The sequence below is a fragment of the Macrobrachium nipponense genome, chromosome 16, assembly GCF_015104395.2.
Source record: "Macrobrachium nipponense isolate FS-2020 chromosome 16, ASM1510439v2, whole genome shotgun sequence".
NCBI classification, from domain to species: domain Eukaryota; kingdom Metazoa; phylum Arthropoda; class Malacostraca; order Decapoda; family Palaemonidae; genus Macrobrachium; species Macrobrachium nipponense.
Window position 1 is genome coordinate 21,988,409 of NC_087209.1, and position 23,170 is coordinate 22,011,578.

The 23,170-nt window shown below is 34.4% G+C and overlaps 1 protein-coding gene across 2 annotated transcripts in view; it reads right to left on the reverse strand.

Moving 5' to 3' along the window:
* Positions 1-22,953, reverse strand: part of LOC135195604 (lachesin-like) — a 320,890-nt gene extending 297,937 nt beyond the window's left edge. For both annotated transcript variants that reach the window (XM_064221930.1, XM_064221929.1), the window contains exon 1: positions 22,132-22,953. In XM_064221930.1, coding sequence (XP_064078000.1) covers positions 22,132-22,312 — 181 coding nt within the window. In that variant the 5' untranslated portion in view covers positions 22,313-22,953. The remainder of the gene's footprint in view (positions 1-22,131) is intronic.
* Positions 22,954-23,170: the final 217 nt, after the last annotated feature.

The window sequence follows — 23,170 nt, forward strand, 5'->3', positions numbered from 1 at the left end:
TATATATATATATATATATATATATATATATATATATATATTTTGAATTGAGGAAGCAAGGCAGATAACAGAAAGAACGGCATACAAAAACACCTTTAGATTTAAACTGGGGAGTGAGTGTGGCTTGTGTATTGGCTCACGCCGGTCGCTAAGAAACAATGATTAGACAAGTTTGAAACTCAAGAGGAAAACGCTTCACGGAGCATACATGAACACGGGCAGAGCTTATAACAGAATCGATCGAGAGGCAAAAAGTGGAGGATGCCTGATAATAACGCATAGTATAGAAGCTGAGATCGATAACAAGTTTTGTGATAAAAGTAAAGCATGTGTTAGAATTTACAGATTGGGCGCGCGAATGGTGGATGTTTAAACAAAATGAAAATGATAAAGGTTAAAAACAGTTGAGAAGACTTATTTGTGTAGTGTATGTGGCGAAAGAAGAACTGAAGTGGTTGACGATTGTTGTGATAAGTGGTAAAACGATTAGCATAGATGAAAGGATGAATCAATGTGTTCTGAAATGGTCTGGTCATCTCATAAGAATGGGAGACGACAAGTTGGTGGAACTGCGTAATTCGAAAGGGTTAGAAAGGAGAAAAAGAATACCTAAAATGTGACATTGATAAGGAAGGCCTTTGCTACTATGCCTTGCAAGATAGAAGGGAATGATGTAGTGGCTGAGGAGGCGGGTTTGACGTGCTACTAATGAGGCTTCCTTGTAAATGAATGTATCAGCGATTCATCTACGCTTTAGCAGTTAAAGTTTGAATATGGCAGTGACTAGAGACACCCACTCTCTGGAAAGACACTCTTATATATATATATATATACATATACTATATATGTGTGTGTGTGTGTGTGTGAATTCTTTTCACATCACCGTGATTCATATACATGGCACCTAACCTACAAATGTCCTTTAATATCCATTCGCTCTACCTCGGAATTAATATATTCTCATATATGTTAACCGAAGGGAATTCTTAAGTTGATAATAATTTCGTCCTCTCGTGGATTCGAACCAGCGCTCAGACAGAGGAGAAATATATGTATGTATGTATGTATGTGTATATATATATACAATATATATATATATATATATATATATATATATATAAAGTTACATTGCCTGAAGCTTGATTTAGCCCACATACTTTACTTATACGTATTCAAACCTACTATTTATGCAGAATGTGAACACAATTGATTTTTACTTCAATGCACATACATTGAACGAATATTGTTTAGTTAATTATAATTATAGTATAATTTCGAAAGCGCCCATGTTTGATTTATACAATTTTATATGCAATTACGATTTTGGGCTTTACGACATTCGTGTTTGAAAATGTATATATGGACGTATACATCGGTATCTCTGGGTAATTCATATAATAGTGATTTTTTTCCAAAACCACTGCGGCTCTGTCTTCTATGCTATCCTAACCACAATGAGGAGTCCTTCCCTAATGATTTAAGTCTTTCCCATCAATGGTAATTCGGTAACCAAGAGCCGTAGCTTCAGCACGTAGTCCAATTACCAACTCGCCCGGAAACTCCCATTTTGAGGGGAACTCATCAACCCCAAAGACATGAACGCAGTTTTGGTTCTGCGATATCAAAATTTACATCCGAACCTCTGCTTTACCCCACGAGGTTTGTTTTGATTCACTACTTTCGCGAACAGCTCTGTGTCACAGAGGACAAAGTAACTTCCTATACCCTGTTTTTTTCCATCTGTCCATCCGCCTGTGGTGTTTGCGCATGGTAACACTACGTCCCGTGCTTTAAATAATATCCTATTTCGAATATTAACTGTGTAATTCGCAGCGCGACCACCACAGGCGGATGGACAGATGGAAAAAAACAGAGTATAGTTATGATCAGATCAATGACCTTTTCAAGGAAAGTCATGCTCTTACTAATGTCACTAGACTTGCAAAAAATACTTTTAATTATATCGTATATGACAAAGCTTACTGCTGGACGTGTAGGGAACATAATATGAAAGAGTAATTACAGTAATTAAGAGTAAGTAAAAAGGAAAAATAAATCCCATCCCAGACAGGCTCCAAGTCCTGATAAAAGAGGGGGGTCGAGTGTTGTTGGCCTAAATGGGACAGGTACGAACGGTAATGGGTGTCAGTGAGGCCTGAACGGCCACTGAAGTGAGGGAATAACTAAAGGAGATGAATTAATTTACGCTTCGTGAGAATTTATCGTCATGGGGTAATAAGTTTCGTTCCTTATGACTTTGTACACATTTGATATTAATAACAATAATCATCATCATCATCATCATCATCATCATCATCATCATCATCATTATTATTATTATAATTATTATTATTATTATTAACAGGAGATGGGATGACACTACCCCCATATTTCCACCATATTTCCCCAACCACAGGATTATTATTATTATTATTATTATTATTATTATTATTATTATTATTATTATTATTATTATTAACAGGAGATGGGATGCCACTACACCCTTATTTCACAAACCACAGGGTCCTCTGATTATGACCGCGGTGATAAAATTTCTTCCCCTTGGATATAAATTTGTACTGTAATTCCCAACTGCAGGTGACATATATGCTCACCTACAGCAAGAGCAGAGTTTAATCTTTTCTGTATCGTCGGCAGTTCATGAACAACGAATTATGAGAAATGCCTTTCCACTTTAAGCGATATGATAAAAAATGACATTGTGTTGAATTAGTTTCAACGTCGCTTCACACTGCAAAGACCAACGAGTTCAGTCCCATGGGGGTAAAACGACTGTACCTGAACGCTTCGTTGTGAAACATGTACCTAGTGGTTAGTCGACTATGACGGGTTGTAGTCATGGCTAGAAAAATCATTCACAAAGAATGACAGAGAACCATAACGTTAATGTCCGTGTTAAATTTTCAGTGCCCTTAAGTATTTGAAATGAAAGAATTGCATCTCTTTTATGTGGTACATTATCGAAGGCATTACTTTATCAATTACTATGTTAAGAAATGTAAACACTCGCTTAACATGATGAGGCTCTAATGCTCTAATCTATCAAAAGGGTAGGCTATGGTTAAACGAAAATGTAGAGTAACTGACAGAACACAGATACTAGTTGATATTGATTGATTGATTGATTTATGGGTTTTAAGCATAATGCCAAGCACTGGGACCTATGAGGTCATTCAGCGATGAGACGGAAGTTGACAGTGACAAGGTTTGAAGGATGTAACAGGAGGAAACCCTCGCAGTTGCACTATGCATCAATGGTTAGGAAAAGGTGGAAAGTAAGATGGAAGGAGGTACAGTAAAAGGAATGAAAGTAGTTGCAGTTAGGGGCGGAAGGGACGCTGCAAAGAACCTTAAGTAATGCCTACATTGCACCGAATGAGGTGCATTGACGGCGCTAGGCCCCTACGGGGGGCGATACTTGTTGTGAAACGGAGTATTATATGTTTTGGTCAAGCAGCGTTAGCTATATCTTTGAAGCTGGTAGTTGTCATGGCGCCACCTTTTTCAGCTGTAACATAATGGGGCTACTTTAGCTTTTGCCAGTAAAAATTTGGAATCGTCCTCTGATCCCATGACTTATCCACTACTCCATTTACCCGCTGTAAGGGTTTAACATCTGACCTCTGCTTAGCCTCTCAAGGAGCTCCTCCTTGAACGAGTGGTTTACGTACTCGTCTACCGATTCGAAAGTCGCGAGTTCGACTCCTTGCTCTGCCAACGAGGAATCGGAGAAATTTATTTCTGGTGATTAGAAATTCACTTCTCGATATCATGTGGTTCGGATCCCACAATAAGCACTAGGTCCCGTTGCTAGGTGACCAATTGGTTCCTAGCCACGTAAAAATATCTAACCCTTCGGGCCAGCTCAGTGGTCAGGTTAAACTAAGATATACTTCCTTCCTTAGCCTCTCAGGATTATCACCACAAATATACCTAGATCAGTACATAACATTGCTATTAGATTTGAGACGTCCGTAACAATCTAGACATGTGCCACAGTAAACTAGAAGCTTTAGCTTTTTCTCTGCGTTACCAATATCCTAGACTACTTCACTGGGATGTCTAAGAAACTTTACTCTCTCATACTAAATTCTCCCTTGCGCGACATAACTACCCTCTACATCCCACACGTTAGCTACCCTTCAATTTCCACATTTTGTCATTCATTTGCTCAAGCATATTTGCAAGGTCCGCATAACAACCAGTATCCCAAATTCCTCTTCTGTGTAATATTTTCCGTATTTTTGTCTTTAAATAGTATCCAAAATTTCTCTTCTTTTTAATATTTACCGTGTTTTTGTCCTTCGTTAGTATACCAAATTTCTCTTCTTTTTAAGATTTACCGTGTTTTTGTGCCTCAGTAGTATCCCAAATTTCTCTTCTTTTTAAGATTTACCGTGTTTTTGTCCTTCGTTAGTATACCAAATTTCTCTTCTTTTTAATATTTACCGTGTTTTTGTCCTTCGTTAGTATCCCAAATTTCTCTTCTTTTTAAGATTTACCGTGTTTTTGTGTTTTTCCCCCAAGATAGTATCCCATTTCTTCTTCCTTTTTTAAGATTTACCGTGTTTTTGTGCCTCAGTAGTATCCCAAATTTCTCTTCTTTTTAAGATTTACCGTGTTTTTGTGCCTCAGTAGTATCCCAAATTTCTCTTAGATTTAACCGTGTTTTTAGTGCCTTCAAGTTAGTAAATTTTTCCCAAATTTCCTTCTTGCTTTTTAAGATTTACCCGTGTTTTTGTGGCCTCAGTAGTAAATTCCAAATTTTCCCTTTTTTCTCTTTTTAAGATTACCGTTGGTTTTTTGTTTTTTCCCTCAGTATCCCCAAAATCCCCTCTCTTCTCTTTATGATTTACCGTGTTTTTGTCCTTCCTTAGTATCCCAAAATTCTGCTCTTTTTAAAATTTACCGTGTTTTTGTCCTTCAGTAGTATCTTTTTAAGATATACCGTGTCTTTGTCCTTCAGTAGTTCATATTCATGATTTTGAAGATTGTAACTTTTCTCAATAACTTAAAAGTGATTCTGATTATATGTCCGCTGGCGTCCTTTTCTTAGTGTTAAAAGTTTGTTGAAGTGAGACAAACAAAGCAACCAAGATAAAAGTAAAATAAAGCATAAACAGTAAAATGGATCGACTAGTAAATCACAACTGAAATTATTAGTGTGATACACACTTTATTATATTTTGGAAAATAGAGCTCATAATTTATTCAGCCGCTGAATTATTAATGCTTCGAATTCAGTAAAACTCTATCGGTATTCCAAAGTGGGGGACCGAGTACATCTTGTCTGATGAATTCCAGTATGGTAGTAAAAGTGAACTATAAAATACTAATATAATTAGCAGTCACTGTCGTCTAATTTCCTTTTTAATGCTGTAAATTGTTGTTTAAGATTCGAGAATAAGGAATTGCATTATTCTAATGTATAAATTTAAATAATTTGCAACTGCATCGCCGTAAAATATTTGTTGTTTTCGGAGCCCCCGCCCCCCCCCCACCAAAAAAAAAAAAAAAAAAAAAAAGTTCATGTAAACGATTTCGAATGACACGATGGACAAAATATTAATAAAAAAAATTAAACCGCTCCATTAGTTTAATTGCAATAATTGTTTTCCAGGCCGATTCTCTGTAGTAATGCAAAAAGGCTTCAGTCTACAGACGATGAATTTGACTTACTTTATATACAACCGCGTTTAGCCGTTGCCTTCATAGAAACAAATACAGTAGCTCATGTATTTATATAAATCATATATTGTACAATAATACATAAATATATAAATCATATACTGTACAATAATAAACATGGATCAGCATCATAACGCTGACATCACAAATACAGGTACTTTATTTCAATGCAAAGTCGTCCAAGTAGCATTTCTCATTTATAATTATTTATCGCGTTAAACTTAATGGTCACTTGTCTGTAGCCTCACAACTTGGAGGGCCATAAAAAGGCGAGTGGCTCTAGAATATTACTCAAACATCTGTACAATTTGAACAGAGTGAAGACTTTCCGTTACCTCATTTCTAATATTCCAATTATGCTCTCTTGTTTTACTGGAGGTCGACATCGCAACACCAATTTTCCTTCTAAGGGCTCATGCGAAAAGTGCTGGCATTAGCTCTCCAGAGCATCTCCTCTTAGCGGCCTTATTCATCAAAACGTCAGTGCTCAGACTAATGTGATAAATTAATCAGACGCCCTTTCATTATTTAAAGTGTTTAGACTTCGGCGATTTTCCAGTTCATAGGGTTTGCTTAGATCCTTCCTTCTCTTAATTAGAAATATCGCTTTCGGCAGTCTTCAATTTTTTCTCGCGCTTTTCTTTCAGATTCGGAAACTAATATTCTCTGTCTAAGGAGGATGGAACACTGCTAAACATAACGTGATTTACGATATATGTCATTGTTAAGAATCGGTGATTCCGCTCTCAACTTTTCTGTAATTTTGTGATCTCTCTCTCTCTCTCTCTCTCTCTCTCTCTCTCTCGCTTCTCCTCCTCTGTATCTCGTCTCTCTCTCCTCTTCTTCTCTCACTTCTCTTTTCTCTTTTATATATATATATATATGTATATATATACATATATATATGTATATATACATATATATACATCTATGTATGTATATATACATATATATATATATATATATATATATATATAGATATATATATCTTCACACAGATGTTTTATGTAAAAATTAAAACTATAAAACTTATAACAGATATGGCTAATTCTGCTCTACGCTGTTAAAAGCTATAAAAATACAATAAGGATTTCTCTTCAAAATAGCCTCTTAATTTACAAAGTTGTTAATCTATTCTGGCTGTCACTCGTCGACGACTGGGGGCCAAAAGCATAAAATCTGTTAAATATCCACAATTCTCCGGTAAATTTTGAAGTCTACTTCCAGTTGATGTTCGTCTACCTGCCACACATTTTTTTTTTAGACAGTTCTCAGCCGCTACTTTCCTAAGTGGCACAACTTTCCATATAACTTCCCTATGTGTTAAGCCTTTCTGTTGGCTTGTCTCAATTTTTTTTCTCCTTCACGTGCCACGCCTTTCTTTTACCTACAGTACGTACTTGATGCTTTGCCCATCACTGGACGAATGGTTTTCGCACTGGGCCACCAATCCGGTGGTCCGAAGTTCGATTCTCGGCCCGGCCAACGCGGAATCAAAGGAATTCATTTCTGGTGATAGAAATTCATTTCTCGATATAATGGGGTTCGGATCCCACCATAGGATGTAGGTCCCGTTGCTAGGTGACCAATTGGTTCCTAGCCACGTAAAAATATCTAATCCTTCGGGCCACCCCTATGAGAGCTGTTAATCAGCTCATTGGTCTGGTTAAACTAAGATATACTTAACTTTTCCAGCGCATCCATTCAACACCGCTTATAGCCTGGAGACTGCTATATTGTATTAGTGAATTTCATTCGTCATGTAAACTAGAGAAGACTCTAGCATTTCCCGTTTCTCAAACGTTTATTTCATTCATTTCGTTTATCGAGTTGTATGAGAAGGAAATACGAAACCCCACGACATGATTATGGACTCCTCTTCTTTTTGTGTATGACTAGAGATCAGCAATAATGCCTATTGATAAATGTTGCATGGGCGGAGGACGTCAGGAATAAATCGACATATTTTATGCAAACAAAACCAACGTTGCATGGACTGTGATCATTTATGTAAACACACAATCACATACATCAAGCCATTTACCTTGACGTGGAGTGGCTACGGAGGAAAAAGACAAAACGACAGTCACAGCAAAGTTCATAGTTTAACGGTTGAATCGTGGATGAACCTCGTGTGCATTTGTATCTTGCCCGCACTGTTGCGCATTTTTTTTTTAAGGCCTTCTTTTCCTCTTTCCTCTGAACACTACCGAAGTGTATATTGTTTCCTTTCAACCTATTATATATATATATATATATATATAGATATATATATATATATATATAATATATATAATATATATATATATATATATATCTATATATATATATAATAGGTTGGGAAAGCAATATACACTTTCGGTAGTGTTCAGAGGAAAAGAGGAAAAGAAGGCCTTAAAAAAAAAAAATGCGCAACAGTGCGGGCAAGATACAAATGCACACGAGGTTCATCCACGATTCCACCGTTAAACTATGAACTTTGCTGTGACTGTCGTTTTGTCTTTTTCCTCCGTAGCCACTATATATATATATATATATATATATATATAATATATATATAGTATATATATATATATATATATATATACATACAGAGAGAGAGAAGACAAGACAGACGAGAGAGAGAGAGAGAGAGAGAATCCACTGATTACTTTTTACCAGATACGTATGTAATTGTAATAACCACACAACACTTATTTCTACCAGCTTTAAAAGATATCTCAGTACCATTTCGAATTATGAACTTTGAATTTTTTCAGTGGCGATTAAAAAATTTCTTCGTGATATTGTACTCTTATTAGAATTCGTTTATAATGAAGTATGAAGAAAATTTGAATCATAATTTTACTGATATTTTCAACTGCAGCTGTATGTCGCTTGCACAGGTAACGTAATTCTCTCTTACTGCAAGATTACCGTCGCTTCGTAGAGCCTCAGTTGCGTGGTCGGTATGGTGCTGGCGTGCCACCTCGGTGACCGCGAGTTCGATTCTAGGACATTCCACTGAGGGGTCTGAGATGTCTATTTTTGGTGATAGAAATTCACTCTCGACGTGATTCGGAAGTGACGTAAAGCCGTTGGTCCCGTTGCTGAATAACCACTGGTTCCATGCTACGTAAAAACACCATACAAACAAACCATCGCTTCGTGATAACGTATGATGAATCTTAAGTTTACCTATCATATCAAATTTCATATCATATCAATATTCAAGAAATGTTTTGAGTTTGCCAGGTAACGAATTCGTATATTCAATGTTTTTAACTACATCAGGCCTTAGGAGTCCAGTATTTTGCGACAATCGACCAAACTGAAGCCTAATTACTGTCAGAAAGAACGTGACTTTTGCGCAAAGAAAACACATTATATTTTGGAATATTTCCATGATGACCAGGAATTATTACAATTAGATATTGGATTATTAACCATAATTTCAACTAGGTTCCAAAAGTCTTTGTATGAGCGATTCCCTCTTATTGTTCCCTTATTTCGTCAATGATTACATCTGTTGATGTAACTGATGTAACTGACAATTTTAAAGAAAATACTTGTTCCGGAGCGTCTCAAATTACTAGTAAATCTTTAACTAAAAAATCAGTATCAAATCGCTGACTGAATTACCAGTAAACCATTAACTAAATTACCAGTAATCGCCACATAAATAACCAGTAAATCGCCAGCTAAATGTCCAGTAATCTATATATAAATAACCGGTAAATCACATCTAAATAATCAGTAATCGCTGACTAAATACCCAGTAAATCTCTGACGAAATAACCCTTAATCGCTGACTAAACTTCCAGTAAATCACCGAATAATCAGTCTTCGCTGACTAAATAACTATGTAAACTAAAATAACATATAATCTCCGCGAAATAACCAGTAATCGCGGACTAAATAACCAGTCAACCACTAATTGAATAACAAATACTCACAGGCTAAAAACAGTAAATCACCAACTTAATAACGAGTAATCGCTGACTAATTTACCAGTAAACCAATAACTGAATAACAAATATATTTGCAGACAATAATAACCAGTAATCGCTGACTAAATAACCAGTAAATCACCAACTTAATAACGAGTAATCGCTGACTAACTAACCAGTCAACCACTAACTAAATAAAAAATATTTGCAGATTAAATAACCAGTAATCGCTGACTAGATAACCAGTAAATCACCAGCTAAATAACCGTAAACAGTCTTGAGAAAACAGAGGCGCCATTTCAGCGATGAAAAAATTAATCATTCTTAAATTGAGAAAATAAAAACCACTCATTAAAAAAATCGTTGTTGCTGCTAATAATAGGATGAAAATGAAATACTGATCGCATAACTTCCCAACAGCGGAGAGCCAACTTTAATGCTCTGCTGAAAGAAAAATAAACATGAGACCTTCAGTGAAACTGATAGGGAATCGGAAACTTCTCTTGCTCAGTATCGGAAAATGATTTCTGAAGTGCGAGAATATGCACGTAATTATTTGTATACGAATGCTTTAACGTTTAACTGGTTGATGCGAAACCTTGAAAGAGTATAGTTGAATTGTACGGTAGTGCCAATAAGAAGTATAAATTTAATTTAAATTTTTTATTTTTTATTATCGGATGGTTCATATTATTATTTGATTATATATAGGATAAAGTTCCGGGGTAATTATTATTTGGATTAAGATATATATATATATATATATATATTATCGCAAGTCAAATGCTATACCATATATATATTATATATATATATATATATATATATATATATATATATATATATATGTATTATCGCCGGTCAAATGCTACTATATATTATATATATATATATATTATATATATAATATATATATATATATATATATAGTATATATATTATGTATTATATATATATTACACGCTTATATAATATATATATATAGTATATAATATAATAATAGTATAATATATATATTAATAATATATATAGTTATAGTGAGTCAAATGGTAAACCACCTTACCAATAAAAAATTACATATTGAAGTATATATTACACACAAATTACACCTTGCAATTAAAAAAACTTCTACTATTATCGTATGTAGCTTAAAAATTCCTCGTCAAAAGCAATGGTCAGCGAGACGAAATATCGACGCCCATATCCTGCCCGGGGCCGAAGAAAACGAGAAAATGAGGGAGAATGACAAAGGGCTTAACCGACCCCACGCCCCCTAGGGGAGAGGTAAACATGCCTCTTAAAGCATTAAAGGTCACACTCATAGCAAAGCATTCTGCGCGGAATGCTGCAAATGCTCCTCCTCTTACCATGGACACTTTGTGACTCGTCGTCGTGAAATTCCATCGCCGCTCATGCAACACGAGGATTAAAGAAGGATTTATCAGTAGCGTTTGTTAATTGTAATTGTAATGTAGTTTTATGTATATATATATATATATATATATATATATATATATATATATATATATATATATATATATATATATATATGTGTGTGTGTATGTGTGTGTGTGTGTGTGTGTGTGTGTATGTATGTGTTTGCGTATGTGTGTGTATGTATGTATTTAGGGCCGTTTTAGTATATGTAAGTAATGATGATATACCACAGTATGGTAAAGATATATGTTTGTTTGTATAGAAGTACATATGTATATATTATATATACAATATATATCAATATATATATTATATATATAATGTAAACATATGTACTTCTATACAAACAAACATATATCTCTAACATACTGTGGTATATTATTATTACTTACATATACTAAAACTGCCCTAAATACATACATACACACACATACGCAAACACATACACGCATAAAAACATCACATGCTTTACAGTCTTACTGGCCAAAAAAAAATAAATAAATAAATCGCGGCAAGTCTTTCAAAGAAGAAAAACTATAGAAATAGAAAGAAAATGCCTTCAAATTATGGTTACAAAAATACTCCTGGGTCGTTTGAACGCCCAACGAACCCGGTTGGCATCCGCTAAGCAGATTTTAATGCGATTATATAGAATCACCCGCGTAACCATCACTTTCAGAATAGTCGAAGGAACACTGAGGTATCGAGACGTGATGCAATTCACGAGCTTGATTTTGGATTTTGAATTTGCCGAATATCGGAAGCTTTTGATAATTATTTGATTGAAGGAAATCAAGCGTAACTGTTATAACGTTTTATTCTAAATGTATGCATGTATGACGAGCTAAAATCTTATAAAATAAATGCGTATACATATTATATATATACGTATATATTGTCTTTGAATTTTCATCACATCACCGTGATATTTTTTATTCCCAAATATTCAGGAACTACAATTGATAAGTGATAGTCACCTGGTGGACTCGAACCATCGACAATGATTACATCTGACTTCAGTACGAGTTGTCTTACCAATGGACCGTGTAATATATATATATATCATATATATATATATATATATATATATATATATATATATATATATATATATATCTTAAATATCACAGTAGATGCATGTGACTTCATTAAATAAGCGAATACCACAGGAAAATAAAAGTCAGAAATCCAAGCGCTTTCGTCTTTACTTGACAATGTATTAGTTAAGACGAAAGCGCTTGGATTTCTGACTTTGATTTTCCTGTGGTATTCGCTTATATAATATATATATATATATATAATATATATATGTACGTTATATTATATATATATATATATATACATATAATATATGAGTTGTGTATATGAGTGTTTGTATGTATAATACCATAAACATCGTACCTATATATATATATATTATAAGATATATATATATATATCATATATATATATATATATATATTACAATCTGTAAAGGTGATCACTAAGATATGCCGCCAGAACCGTCAGTTCGTTTGACCTTTGTCCATCTTTAGGCAATATTATCCAAAAACACCCGCTGATAATAACACCTTTTGGAGCCACCCCCGCAAGAGGAAAAGACGTGTTAATAAAATATGTTAACCCATCTATCAATCATTTCTTGCGTGCATTGGCCTAAGATGTCTGTCCTGTGCTAAGTCGTTTGTTATCTGGGATTTCTCGTATACTCTTGATGCGCAGAAAAACAGCATGACTGTTACATGACTCAAATAACTCCTGCCACCCGTTGAGTTTTGTAAAGAAATATTTAGCCGCGTGATAGAGAAGTACTTTAACAGTATGACCTCATCCACGTATTCCTGGATGCTCTGCCAGCTGCACCGTCCTGAAGTGGGCGTGGAATCCCGACATCTCTACCCAAATACGCCAACGTGTATGAAAATCATTGTGAAGGACGAACCTCCGAAACACGCTTGATCGATCGTCCTCCAAAACTCAGAACATACATCAGCAATTCAATATGTTTATGAAAGCGATCGACTGTCCGTCCGTTACAAAACGCTCAAACAATGATTCAGTGCTTTTATTGGCGACGCAAATATTTAAACCGAGTTGGCCCCGCCCACTAGTTCGCATTTTCTGTCAAATGTTGGATAGAGACAGACTACCGAAGACAATCTTTCAAGGCTGGAGGAATGATTTCCGAAGTGATGAGTATGATGAGGACCTTTTGTAAAGTGATCAAAGTTGTGACTTTTTCAAGACGATGATTACTATGGAGATTTCATTTTTTAATGTGACGAAGCCTGTCTTTGTAGTGATTATGGAGGTGATTATGGACCCTGTAGGGGGGTAGTGCCTTCAATGGACCTCATGTGGTGCATTGTAAGCTAAGTACTTAAGGTTCTTTGCAGCGTACCTTCGGCCCCTAGCTGCAACCACTTTCGTTCCTCTTACTGTACCTCCTTTCATATTCTCTTTTTTCATCTTAGTTGACACCCTCTTCTAACACTTGATTCATAGTGCAACTGCTTTGAGGTTTTCCTCCCGTTACACCTTTCAAACCTTTTACTGTCAATTTCCATTTCAGCGCTGAATGACCTCATAGGTCCCAGTGCTTGGCCTTTGGCCTAAATTCTGTATTCAACTCAATAAATATGGATACAATTTTTAAAGCGATAATATGGAGACATGATGTTCAAAGTAGTAAACTAGGATTCATAATCTTTAGAAAATGATAAATATGGCTTCATTTGTTAAGAGTCTTGTTACAGTGATAAATATGGAAACTCGTCGTTTAAAGTGACAAATATGGGGCGTAAGCTTTAAAGGGATTAAAAATGAACATATATTCTTTAAAGTTTATGTATCTTTTAAAGTGCTTAAAAATGAAAATATTAATTTCAATGCGATATGCATAGAGCATTTCATCTTTTGAACTATCCTTCCGCAAAAAAGAGAAAACACTGTGTTCGTATGTAATTAATCAGTGTGCAAGCAGACAGGTGCACGTGACAGCAATTATTCATAAATAATAAGCCTAAAACTCTAAACAATATGGCATTAGTGCTTTCAATCTTAATTCGCTACATTTTCTCAGTCATTAATAACCTTAGAATGAGATCGACAGGAGCAGTAATTTTTATCAGTATAATACTCATTGTACTTATTAAAAATTCCTCCGGAATCTCTTTTGCTTAATGCGTACTTGCATTGTACTTGTATTTTATCAAGCGCCTGGAACTTATTATTAATATAATATATTTATCGTACCGCATCGTAAGATGTTTTGCTTATATTGTCCACTCAGTGTCTTTTGCAAAATTTCATCGCAAAAGTAAAATTGAAAGGACAAGAATTTTTATTATTCAGAACAGAAGCCTTCAGTTACCCATTTTACAACTAAGTAATCTTTAAAATAAATAAATAAACAAACATCTTTATACCCACACGCAATCATATACATACATCTGTATATGTGTTCAATGATATAATTTATAGATACGTATTTCATTGAAAGCTTAACCTGTAAGTTATAATTAGAAAAGAGGATTAAATGCACACAAAACGATGCGAGCTTATTAAAAGGAATTTTCTGAACACGAGACGTACATATATATTATAAAAAGATTCTTATTGTAAATATTGAATTTGAGGAAATATTACCCCAGAATTTAATCACAGAAAAAAATTTGTTAAAAAGTGTATATTCAAAACCAGACTCGTTTAAGCATTTAATTAAAGTTCAAAGTATGTAGATATTCGATCAAAATAGCGAGAGAAGCATGTATTCAAAATTCAAAAAAACAAATAAGCAAAAAGCGTATCATTTAATAAAAAAAAAAAGATAAATCGAATTTAATCAAACACCAGCATATAAGCAGAACAGTGTGTTTAGACTAGTCATTCGTGAAGGATCCGCTTTACGGTCTAATAGTTTAATTAATCTTCCTTAGGATGCGTAAAAAATGAACAATTGAAATGCATGTGGGGTTTAGGCGTTAATAGTTCGTGAAATTCTATCATCGCTTATGTAAAATCAGAAAAGAAATGACAAAACGGGCCAAAAGAGTTTTTTTATAATTCATAATCCCATAGATTTTGCTACGCAAGTTTCTGTAAATACTTTTCTCATCAGCGCTATATTCCAAGAACATGATTTAGTTCGGTGGCATAAATGCAAATAACTAAATTGATTTTAGTGGGAGCACTAAAAGTAGTCGTTATTATTTTCGTTGCTTTTTATTGAAATGTTATTGAATAAAATAAAAGTCATAAATTTATATTTCATGGAACACCATTTTGATTTAAAAACAGCATTCAATCGGTCCCGATTTGCTGCTCGAAGTCCAGAGGACCAAGGCAGGTGTGTGTGTGTGTGTTTTTTTTTTTTTTTTTCTACATTATCTGACTTGCAGTGGCCGCCTTTGGGCAATGGCCTGCGCTGCCATAAGGCCAACTTAATCTAAAAGAACTAACCAACCTGTTAACAAAATTTTTACAGTGCTCTTTTCATCTAGATAATGAGTAAGCATTCCTAGATGAAGTTTTCTGTCGTAAATTTACATTATATCCACCGGACGAAAGCCCTGTGTATAGCATATGCTAATTAAATTTTTCTCCCATATTAGAAGACATATCATTGACTATTTTAGGCAAGGAAAGGTGATAACAGATGCCTGAAAACGTGTACGTGTGACGCCAATTTGAGCGGAAAAAGGTATCAGATATTGAGCAAAACGCTTATAATTTCACTCGGCATATAAGCTTGAATACTACGAATAACCGCGTTTCAGAAAACTGAAGACTTAATGCCCTTTACCCGCTGCAAATTCACGGGGCATCATCTCGGCGAGTTATCGTACATCAGGGATCACCGCTCGGATTTTAAAGTCAAAAGACCACGAACTTCGTACACCGAAAGGAGTGCACTCTTACATATAGCTGACATTTCGACGGATTATTTTCTTCTCCGGTGATTAGATTTATTGTAGTCATTTCGTGATGGACTAAATGTCAATGTAAATAATGGTTCAATTTTAAACTAATGACGGAGGATTAAAGTATCGGGAAATGAGTCTTTTTAATGAGGGTTATTTGCTTGAATGTGAGAGTTGCCGTCGAATGTTATTTTAGATCATTTTTCTTTTGTTTACTTGTTTTTTCACCCTGCCGTCGTCTCTCTCGCGCGATTAATGACGACAAGCAGAGAAACGTAAATAGAATGGAGAAATAATTACAGTGGGGTTTATGATTTTTTACGTGTTCCAGATATTGAATGATTGGGGTAATAAATGCATGCCTTGAGGAATAATTATGCACAGGTAAACAGATTAGAAGGCATGCAATATCCACACGTGAATAGGTGTAATTTCCAAACAAAGTCTCGTTTTATAGGTGAATGTATATATATATATATATATATATATATATATATATATATATATATATTATATATATATATACATATATATATATATATATATATATATGTGTGTGTGTGTGTGTGTGTGTGTAGGTATATGTATGGTATGTATGTATGTGTATATATATATATATATATATATATATATATATATATAATATATATATATATATAATATTATATATATGTGTGTGTGTGTGTTTATTTGTTCATTTACAAATAAATGATCTTATTCTAGAATGGGTAGCTCCAGAAGGTATTACCTTTACTTGTTTACAGCAGTTGCTTCGGGATGATGTTTCTAGCCATACAAAGCTAAACTGTCGCAAGTAAAGAAAGTAGCCTGTTTAGATTGTAACTGGAAGAAACCAATTACACTATTGTCCCCCAAGAAGCGTTGGTAACCAACCAGAACGATCCATAAGGTAGTAAAAGATAAAACAAGAAATTCTTTGCTTTAAAATTTACACCAAATAGACTGTATTATTCCATTGTGGTGTTCTTACTAGCAAGGGAAGTAACACTCTATCAAATACATTGCTTCAGCAAGAAATTCCATCCTTGTTAGTCAGCAAAGTGGGAATAAAAAGAGGACTCATTCCATAATACTTCCAGACGCCCTTTGGAGTTGTCTATCGAACTACTTTCACAGGAGACTTTTAAAAAATTAGGCTACATTATAGGGGGAAAAGGAGAAAATGTACGCAACAATGGGGTCCCATCGAGAGAGATGTCATCTTTGTTTATTGCTGGGATTAGATCTCTCCTGCTCTGAATCGTATGGCGGAAAATATCGACACGATTATTATTATTATTATCATTATTATTGACAATTCTGCCACTTTTGATGTTAATATAGATGTCGTAAAGGTTGTTACTAGATGGGCATTGTTGTTGTTGTTATCGTTAATATGATCACAGATGCGATAGGAAACTGGTTTCATAATCTGATATTTGATGAATAATAGCGGGTTAATTCTATGCTCCATTTCACATATTTAGTTTCCACTTCATATGATTAATAAAACGTACAATGGCACTGCTCCAGGATATATGTGGAATATATACAGAGATGGTTAATGTTCGAAGTCTTGAAAAACTATTCTATATGTGTATGCATATATTGTATATATACTGTATATATATGTGTGTGTGTATGTGTATGTATATATGTATGAGAGCGTGAGCATCCTATAAATAGAAATGTAAATAGTATTAAATATCCTCGCGCAGGAAGTGGAAGTAGATTTCCTTTCAATGGACTCATGTTCGCTGTCATATTTTCCAGCAATACCTAGAATAAAATATAATAATATATATATATATATATATATATAGATATATATATATATATATATATATATATATATATATATATAGAGAAATATATATATATATATATATATATAATAATATGGATATAGGTATAATATTATATATATGTATATATATATCTTATATATATATATAATTATATATATATATATGTATATGATATATATATCTATATATATATATATATATATATAATATATATCTATATATATATATATCATACTTTTCCCAGTGTGGGAAAAATTTAATCCATCATTCTTAGTTCATACTTTGATTCGTCATAATCTGAGACTCGGATTTCACGGTTCTCAGAATAAAAAAAAATTTATTCAGCAAACACAGGAAACAATTCCATGTGGCATTTGATTTTATTTATTTCTGTTAACAGTAACGTCGTGTATGTGAAAATATATATATATATATATATATATATATATATATATATATATATATATATATATATATATATATATAATGGAGCCCATAAAAGCGCCAAAATATTGAAAGTAAGTACTATTCTTTAGATACTGCTGTCTCTCTCTTCAGGTAGGTAATGAATAAGAAAAGTTACAGAAAACTTGGTAGCCGTATTAATAGGCCACCCCCGCTGATAATTTCCCTTTAATCTTCTTAAACGTTGGTTGAAGGAAGATTTTATCAATGATATCTGAATCCAGCCACCCTTTGAGATGTTCATTACCTTTGTTTAATCAACGCTGCCTATATCATCAGGGTTTTGTACTGACATTTGCTGTTATAAACTATACGTGACAAATTCCTGTTTATTCTGAGCTCTGTTGTCTATACCTAACTGACCGTTTATGTTGTATTAATCTCTTAATCCTGTCCAGGTGTGGGATTTTTATTTTGTTGTTGGGTGTCTCTCTGGTCTTGCCTTGAGGGGGATCAGTAGAAAATTACATTTCCTTTATGAATCGCTTTCTCAAATATATGGGCGGGATACCTTAAAGACGAAAGCTGCTTCCGAATTAGTTTAAATCCCTTTTCCAGGAAATGTGGGGAGCTCTTAAGAATAGGTTGCTAGCTACGCCTATGTTGGTAGAATTATCATGAGAACTAAAGTAGTGAATGTATGAAAGCGAGAATGTTGGCTTTCTGTATATGATAGATTTGTATTCTGTCGTGTCTCTAATTATTAAAACACCAAGAAAAGGAATTTGTTGTCTGTTTCCCATCCAACTTTAAATTTGATGCTGGGCACTAATGCTTTTAATTTTTTAATTCGCCAAACGCTCATTTTCATTTGTTCCATCTTCCCATCGTCTAAGATTATATCTGTCACTTACTTAGCAGTTCAGCCACACTCTTTTACCGTTCTTCTTGCTTCTCTTGTTTCCTCCGGGTCTGGCCTTGATAAGGACACGCGTGAACGTCTGTACCATTATTCGTATGTTGCTTGGCTTCCTGTTCCCCGTCATTCTGCCTGATTGATTAACATCTGATACATGCATATGTAGAAATGTATTCCTACATACATGCAAGCTTATATCTTTAAGTATATATATATATATATCGTATATGTATATTATATATATTGGTGTATATATAGAGAGAGAGAGAGAAGAGAAGGAGAGAGATGAGAGAGAGAGAGAAACGTCTAACACAAAGACTTACACACACACGCGCGCGCACACACACACACACATCTATGATATATATATATATATATATATATATATATATATATATATATATATATATATTATATATATATATACTATATATATATACTAATATATATATATATATATATATATAGAGAGAGAGAGAGAGAGGAGAGAGAGACGAGAAAAAAAAGGGGAAAAAAAAGGAGGAAAGTCTAACACAAGACATTTACACCGCACACACACACACACCACACACACATATATATATAATATATATATATAATAGAGAGAGAGAGATGAGAGAGCGAGAGACGCGAGACAGATGAAGGACATTCACACATATCCCTTATATGGACACCGATTACGTGCAAATATTCGTTAATAAAATAAGAGACTTTATCGAAAGCGGAGTTGCTCGGACCATAGGTGGGTTGGGAGCAAAATATAAAAATCATAATTTAGGCCACATTTCCGAACTTGAAATGCGAACCAGGTTTGTACTGTAGATCTTTCTGCCACGTAAGCTGAACGGACTTTGGAACCATGGCCATATTTTCCTCGTATTTTCGTAAAATTCCGTCTAGTTAAAATTTATATGAATTACTGTTGTAGGCAGAATATTTTTACCCTTTTCCTTTTTAAATTTTTTTCTTCAATGGCGCGAAATTATTGTACTGTTTATTACGAATATATATACATCTAAAGTACGTGTATATTTGTATGAATATTTGTATATATGTGTGAAGATTAGAAATAAGAAGCAAACAATAATGGGGAAAGGTGTTTGGTGAATTACATACGTACATGCGTGTATGCCTACACACACACACACACACACACACACACACACATATATATATATATATATATAATATATATATATATATATATATAATATATATATATATATTATATAGTATATATATATATATATATATATATATATATATATATATATATATATATATATATATATTATAAAAGTCTTACACGATCACGAAAACAAAAAATTACTTTATTTTCCAATTGCCTTAACTAGGGGACATTGAATTTTAGATATTTTTCATGGATTAGCGTGTGTGTTTATTAGTTCTCTTCGTACATCCTACTTTAGGACAAAATTGGCTTTGTATTCTGTTTATCTTTAGGGTTAGTCACTAAAGCGCAGAGAGAGAGAGAGAGAGAGAGAGAGAGAGAGAGAGAGAGAGAGAGAGAGAGAGAGTTTGCTAGGTCACGGATAGTTGCTGATCTTGCAATGTTTACTCTGCTTATTGGAATTGCTTTCAAACATACCATTTCAAAATTTCTCTTTGCTTGCATGAAGCTGATCGTTTAAAGTATTACATTGAAAACTAGGAAATGTCTCATTCATTTGCTTTTACTTAAAATCTCCAGAGTTTCATATATGCATACTTTCCATTTGTTTGTTGATTTATATTTACGTATTTTCATCTATTGCCTCTATATTTGTATTTACTATTTATGTTTTATAAACTCTGGACTCTCTCTTCTCTGAAGTTTTGCTTAGTTTTATGGCTATTAAGGCATATTCGACATGATTATAATTCACGTTTTAAAGATAGTATTAATAATAATAATTTTAAAGATACAGGAAGAAGAAAATAAATGGGAATAATTATAACTCCCAAACAACGGTAATTATACATCTTCCATGAAAACATTTTGGAGAATATGTTTCCATGTTAAGAAAAATTTCCAGGTTTGATTAAGCTGATCTTCATCGAAAAAAATAGAATTCTTCACTTTTAACTAAACTGTCCCATCAGTTAATGTATTAATTTTAATTCTCATGTAATTTCATGGCTCCTTGTTCCGAGAGTATTTATAGAAATATAAGAGTTGTATGAATATTAACACCCGAGATCATTTTTTATCACGATAAAAAAAATAGTAAATGGATTTTCAGCGTCGATAACCATGAAAATTGCGACACCAGTTTGTGGTACGAAATCAATCTAAGCAATCAGCTATATAAAGTGCTAAATTTGTAAACGATGTATTTTAATTAAAAACAACCGACCTCACCTGGACACTACTATTCGAAATATCGAAAGAACTGGAAAGAGGTGTTATTTAATTACTGCTTCAATTAGAAACTTGTGAATGAGAACGGTATGAATTTGATATGAAGCTTCAGTTGGGGATAGATTCACTCATAGCAAGCATCGATTTTATGTCAATAATCTCAGAGAAGAAAGATGTAATATATTGCGGCCCCCCTGAATTTATTCCATTAAACAGATAGTATATTGCTTCCTTGAAAATTTATGGGTCCCCGTAATTTATTTCAATAAACAAATAAAAGAAACCCGTTTAATATATTCCGCTATTGAGAATTCGGAAGCGCCGACATTATTTCAATAAACGGATAAAAGAATATTGATGCACGGTGTCAGAGAAGTCATCAGGTTTTCTCAGAGGAGAAATGAGGTATACAGGAATTCTATACCTGCTTTCGTTTTTCCTTACTTTGTTATCTGCTAGTTTGTAAAAATTTTGTGGGGTTTTATACCCAATTCGCCTTTATTCGTCCTTTTCGGGGGCTGGGTTAGATGAAAGGGTAATAATTAGGGTGCCCGCACCTTCGGCATTGACGTTGATTCAAGGAAAAATTCAGAAATGAAAATTACACGGTCAAAACTGGTCAGGATCCCGGTGGCCTTACCTTTCGAAGCGGTGACCAGGTGCAGGAGAGTTGAGCTCACTAAGGTGGCCAGGAACACGATGCTGCGGTGCCGGCCTCCTCCAGCCTCGCTCTTAGACCTGGCGGCAGCAGGGGAAGCAGGAGCAGGAGCAGGGGCCTTAGGAGGCAGTGCCACTAGACACGTTAATTCCGTTCGAAACATTTCCAAATTCCCTTCTCTTAACTCTCTTCGTTTCTACTCACACTCTCGAGTGTTTGTTATTATTTTCCCCCGCCCTCTCTCTCTCTTTCCCTCTTTCTTAAAAGTCTAATGCGATCTATTGATTTCCTTTTTCTTGCCTCGTTTCCCCCCCTTCTCTTATTATTGAAATAGATTCAGGCGCGATGCTTCATCGGCAGATTTTCGAATGTTTTCTCTTACATCTGTTTCTCATCGATGGTTCCTTCCAGCGTTCCTCCACGAGGCGAATCTTGTCGTTATCTGATCTCGTTATCACTCGGGCAAGTTTAACATTTTTGGCACGATTCTGAGAGAGATGTTTTTCCTTTTAACAAAAGCATTGACTCGGTACTCCCTTTTCTTGTCAAGATCTAAAACATCTTTGTCAAAAATTATCTCAACTATCTAGAACTATGATAAGCACCTTTCTTTTTTATTTTGGTAAAACCCCCCCCAAAATTATTTAAATGCAAGAAGAAAATGATGAATGAATGTTCTTTGGCACGTGATACTGTCTAAGGACCAGATTTACATGAGAGAACTTCATCTAAGACCTGCGCGCGCGAATGTACCGAGGACAACGCGGCTTCCTAGCGGCGGATCAGAGACATGCGTGCACTCTACTCGACGAGGTGACGACGACTGAGAGCGGCCGTGTGCTAAAGCGTTGGCTACTGGGGATAGTTGGCTACACATAACAACCCAACACCAGCCCATGACAACTCTTAAACTCATCCCTTTCACGCAGGAAATAGCCCCCCACGCTTTTGCAAATAGCCGCCCACAACTTGTCCGAGAAGGGAAAGATATAAACGATTTAGACATCGCGAACGCTGATAT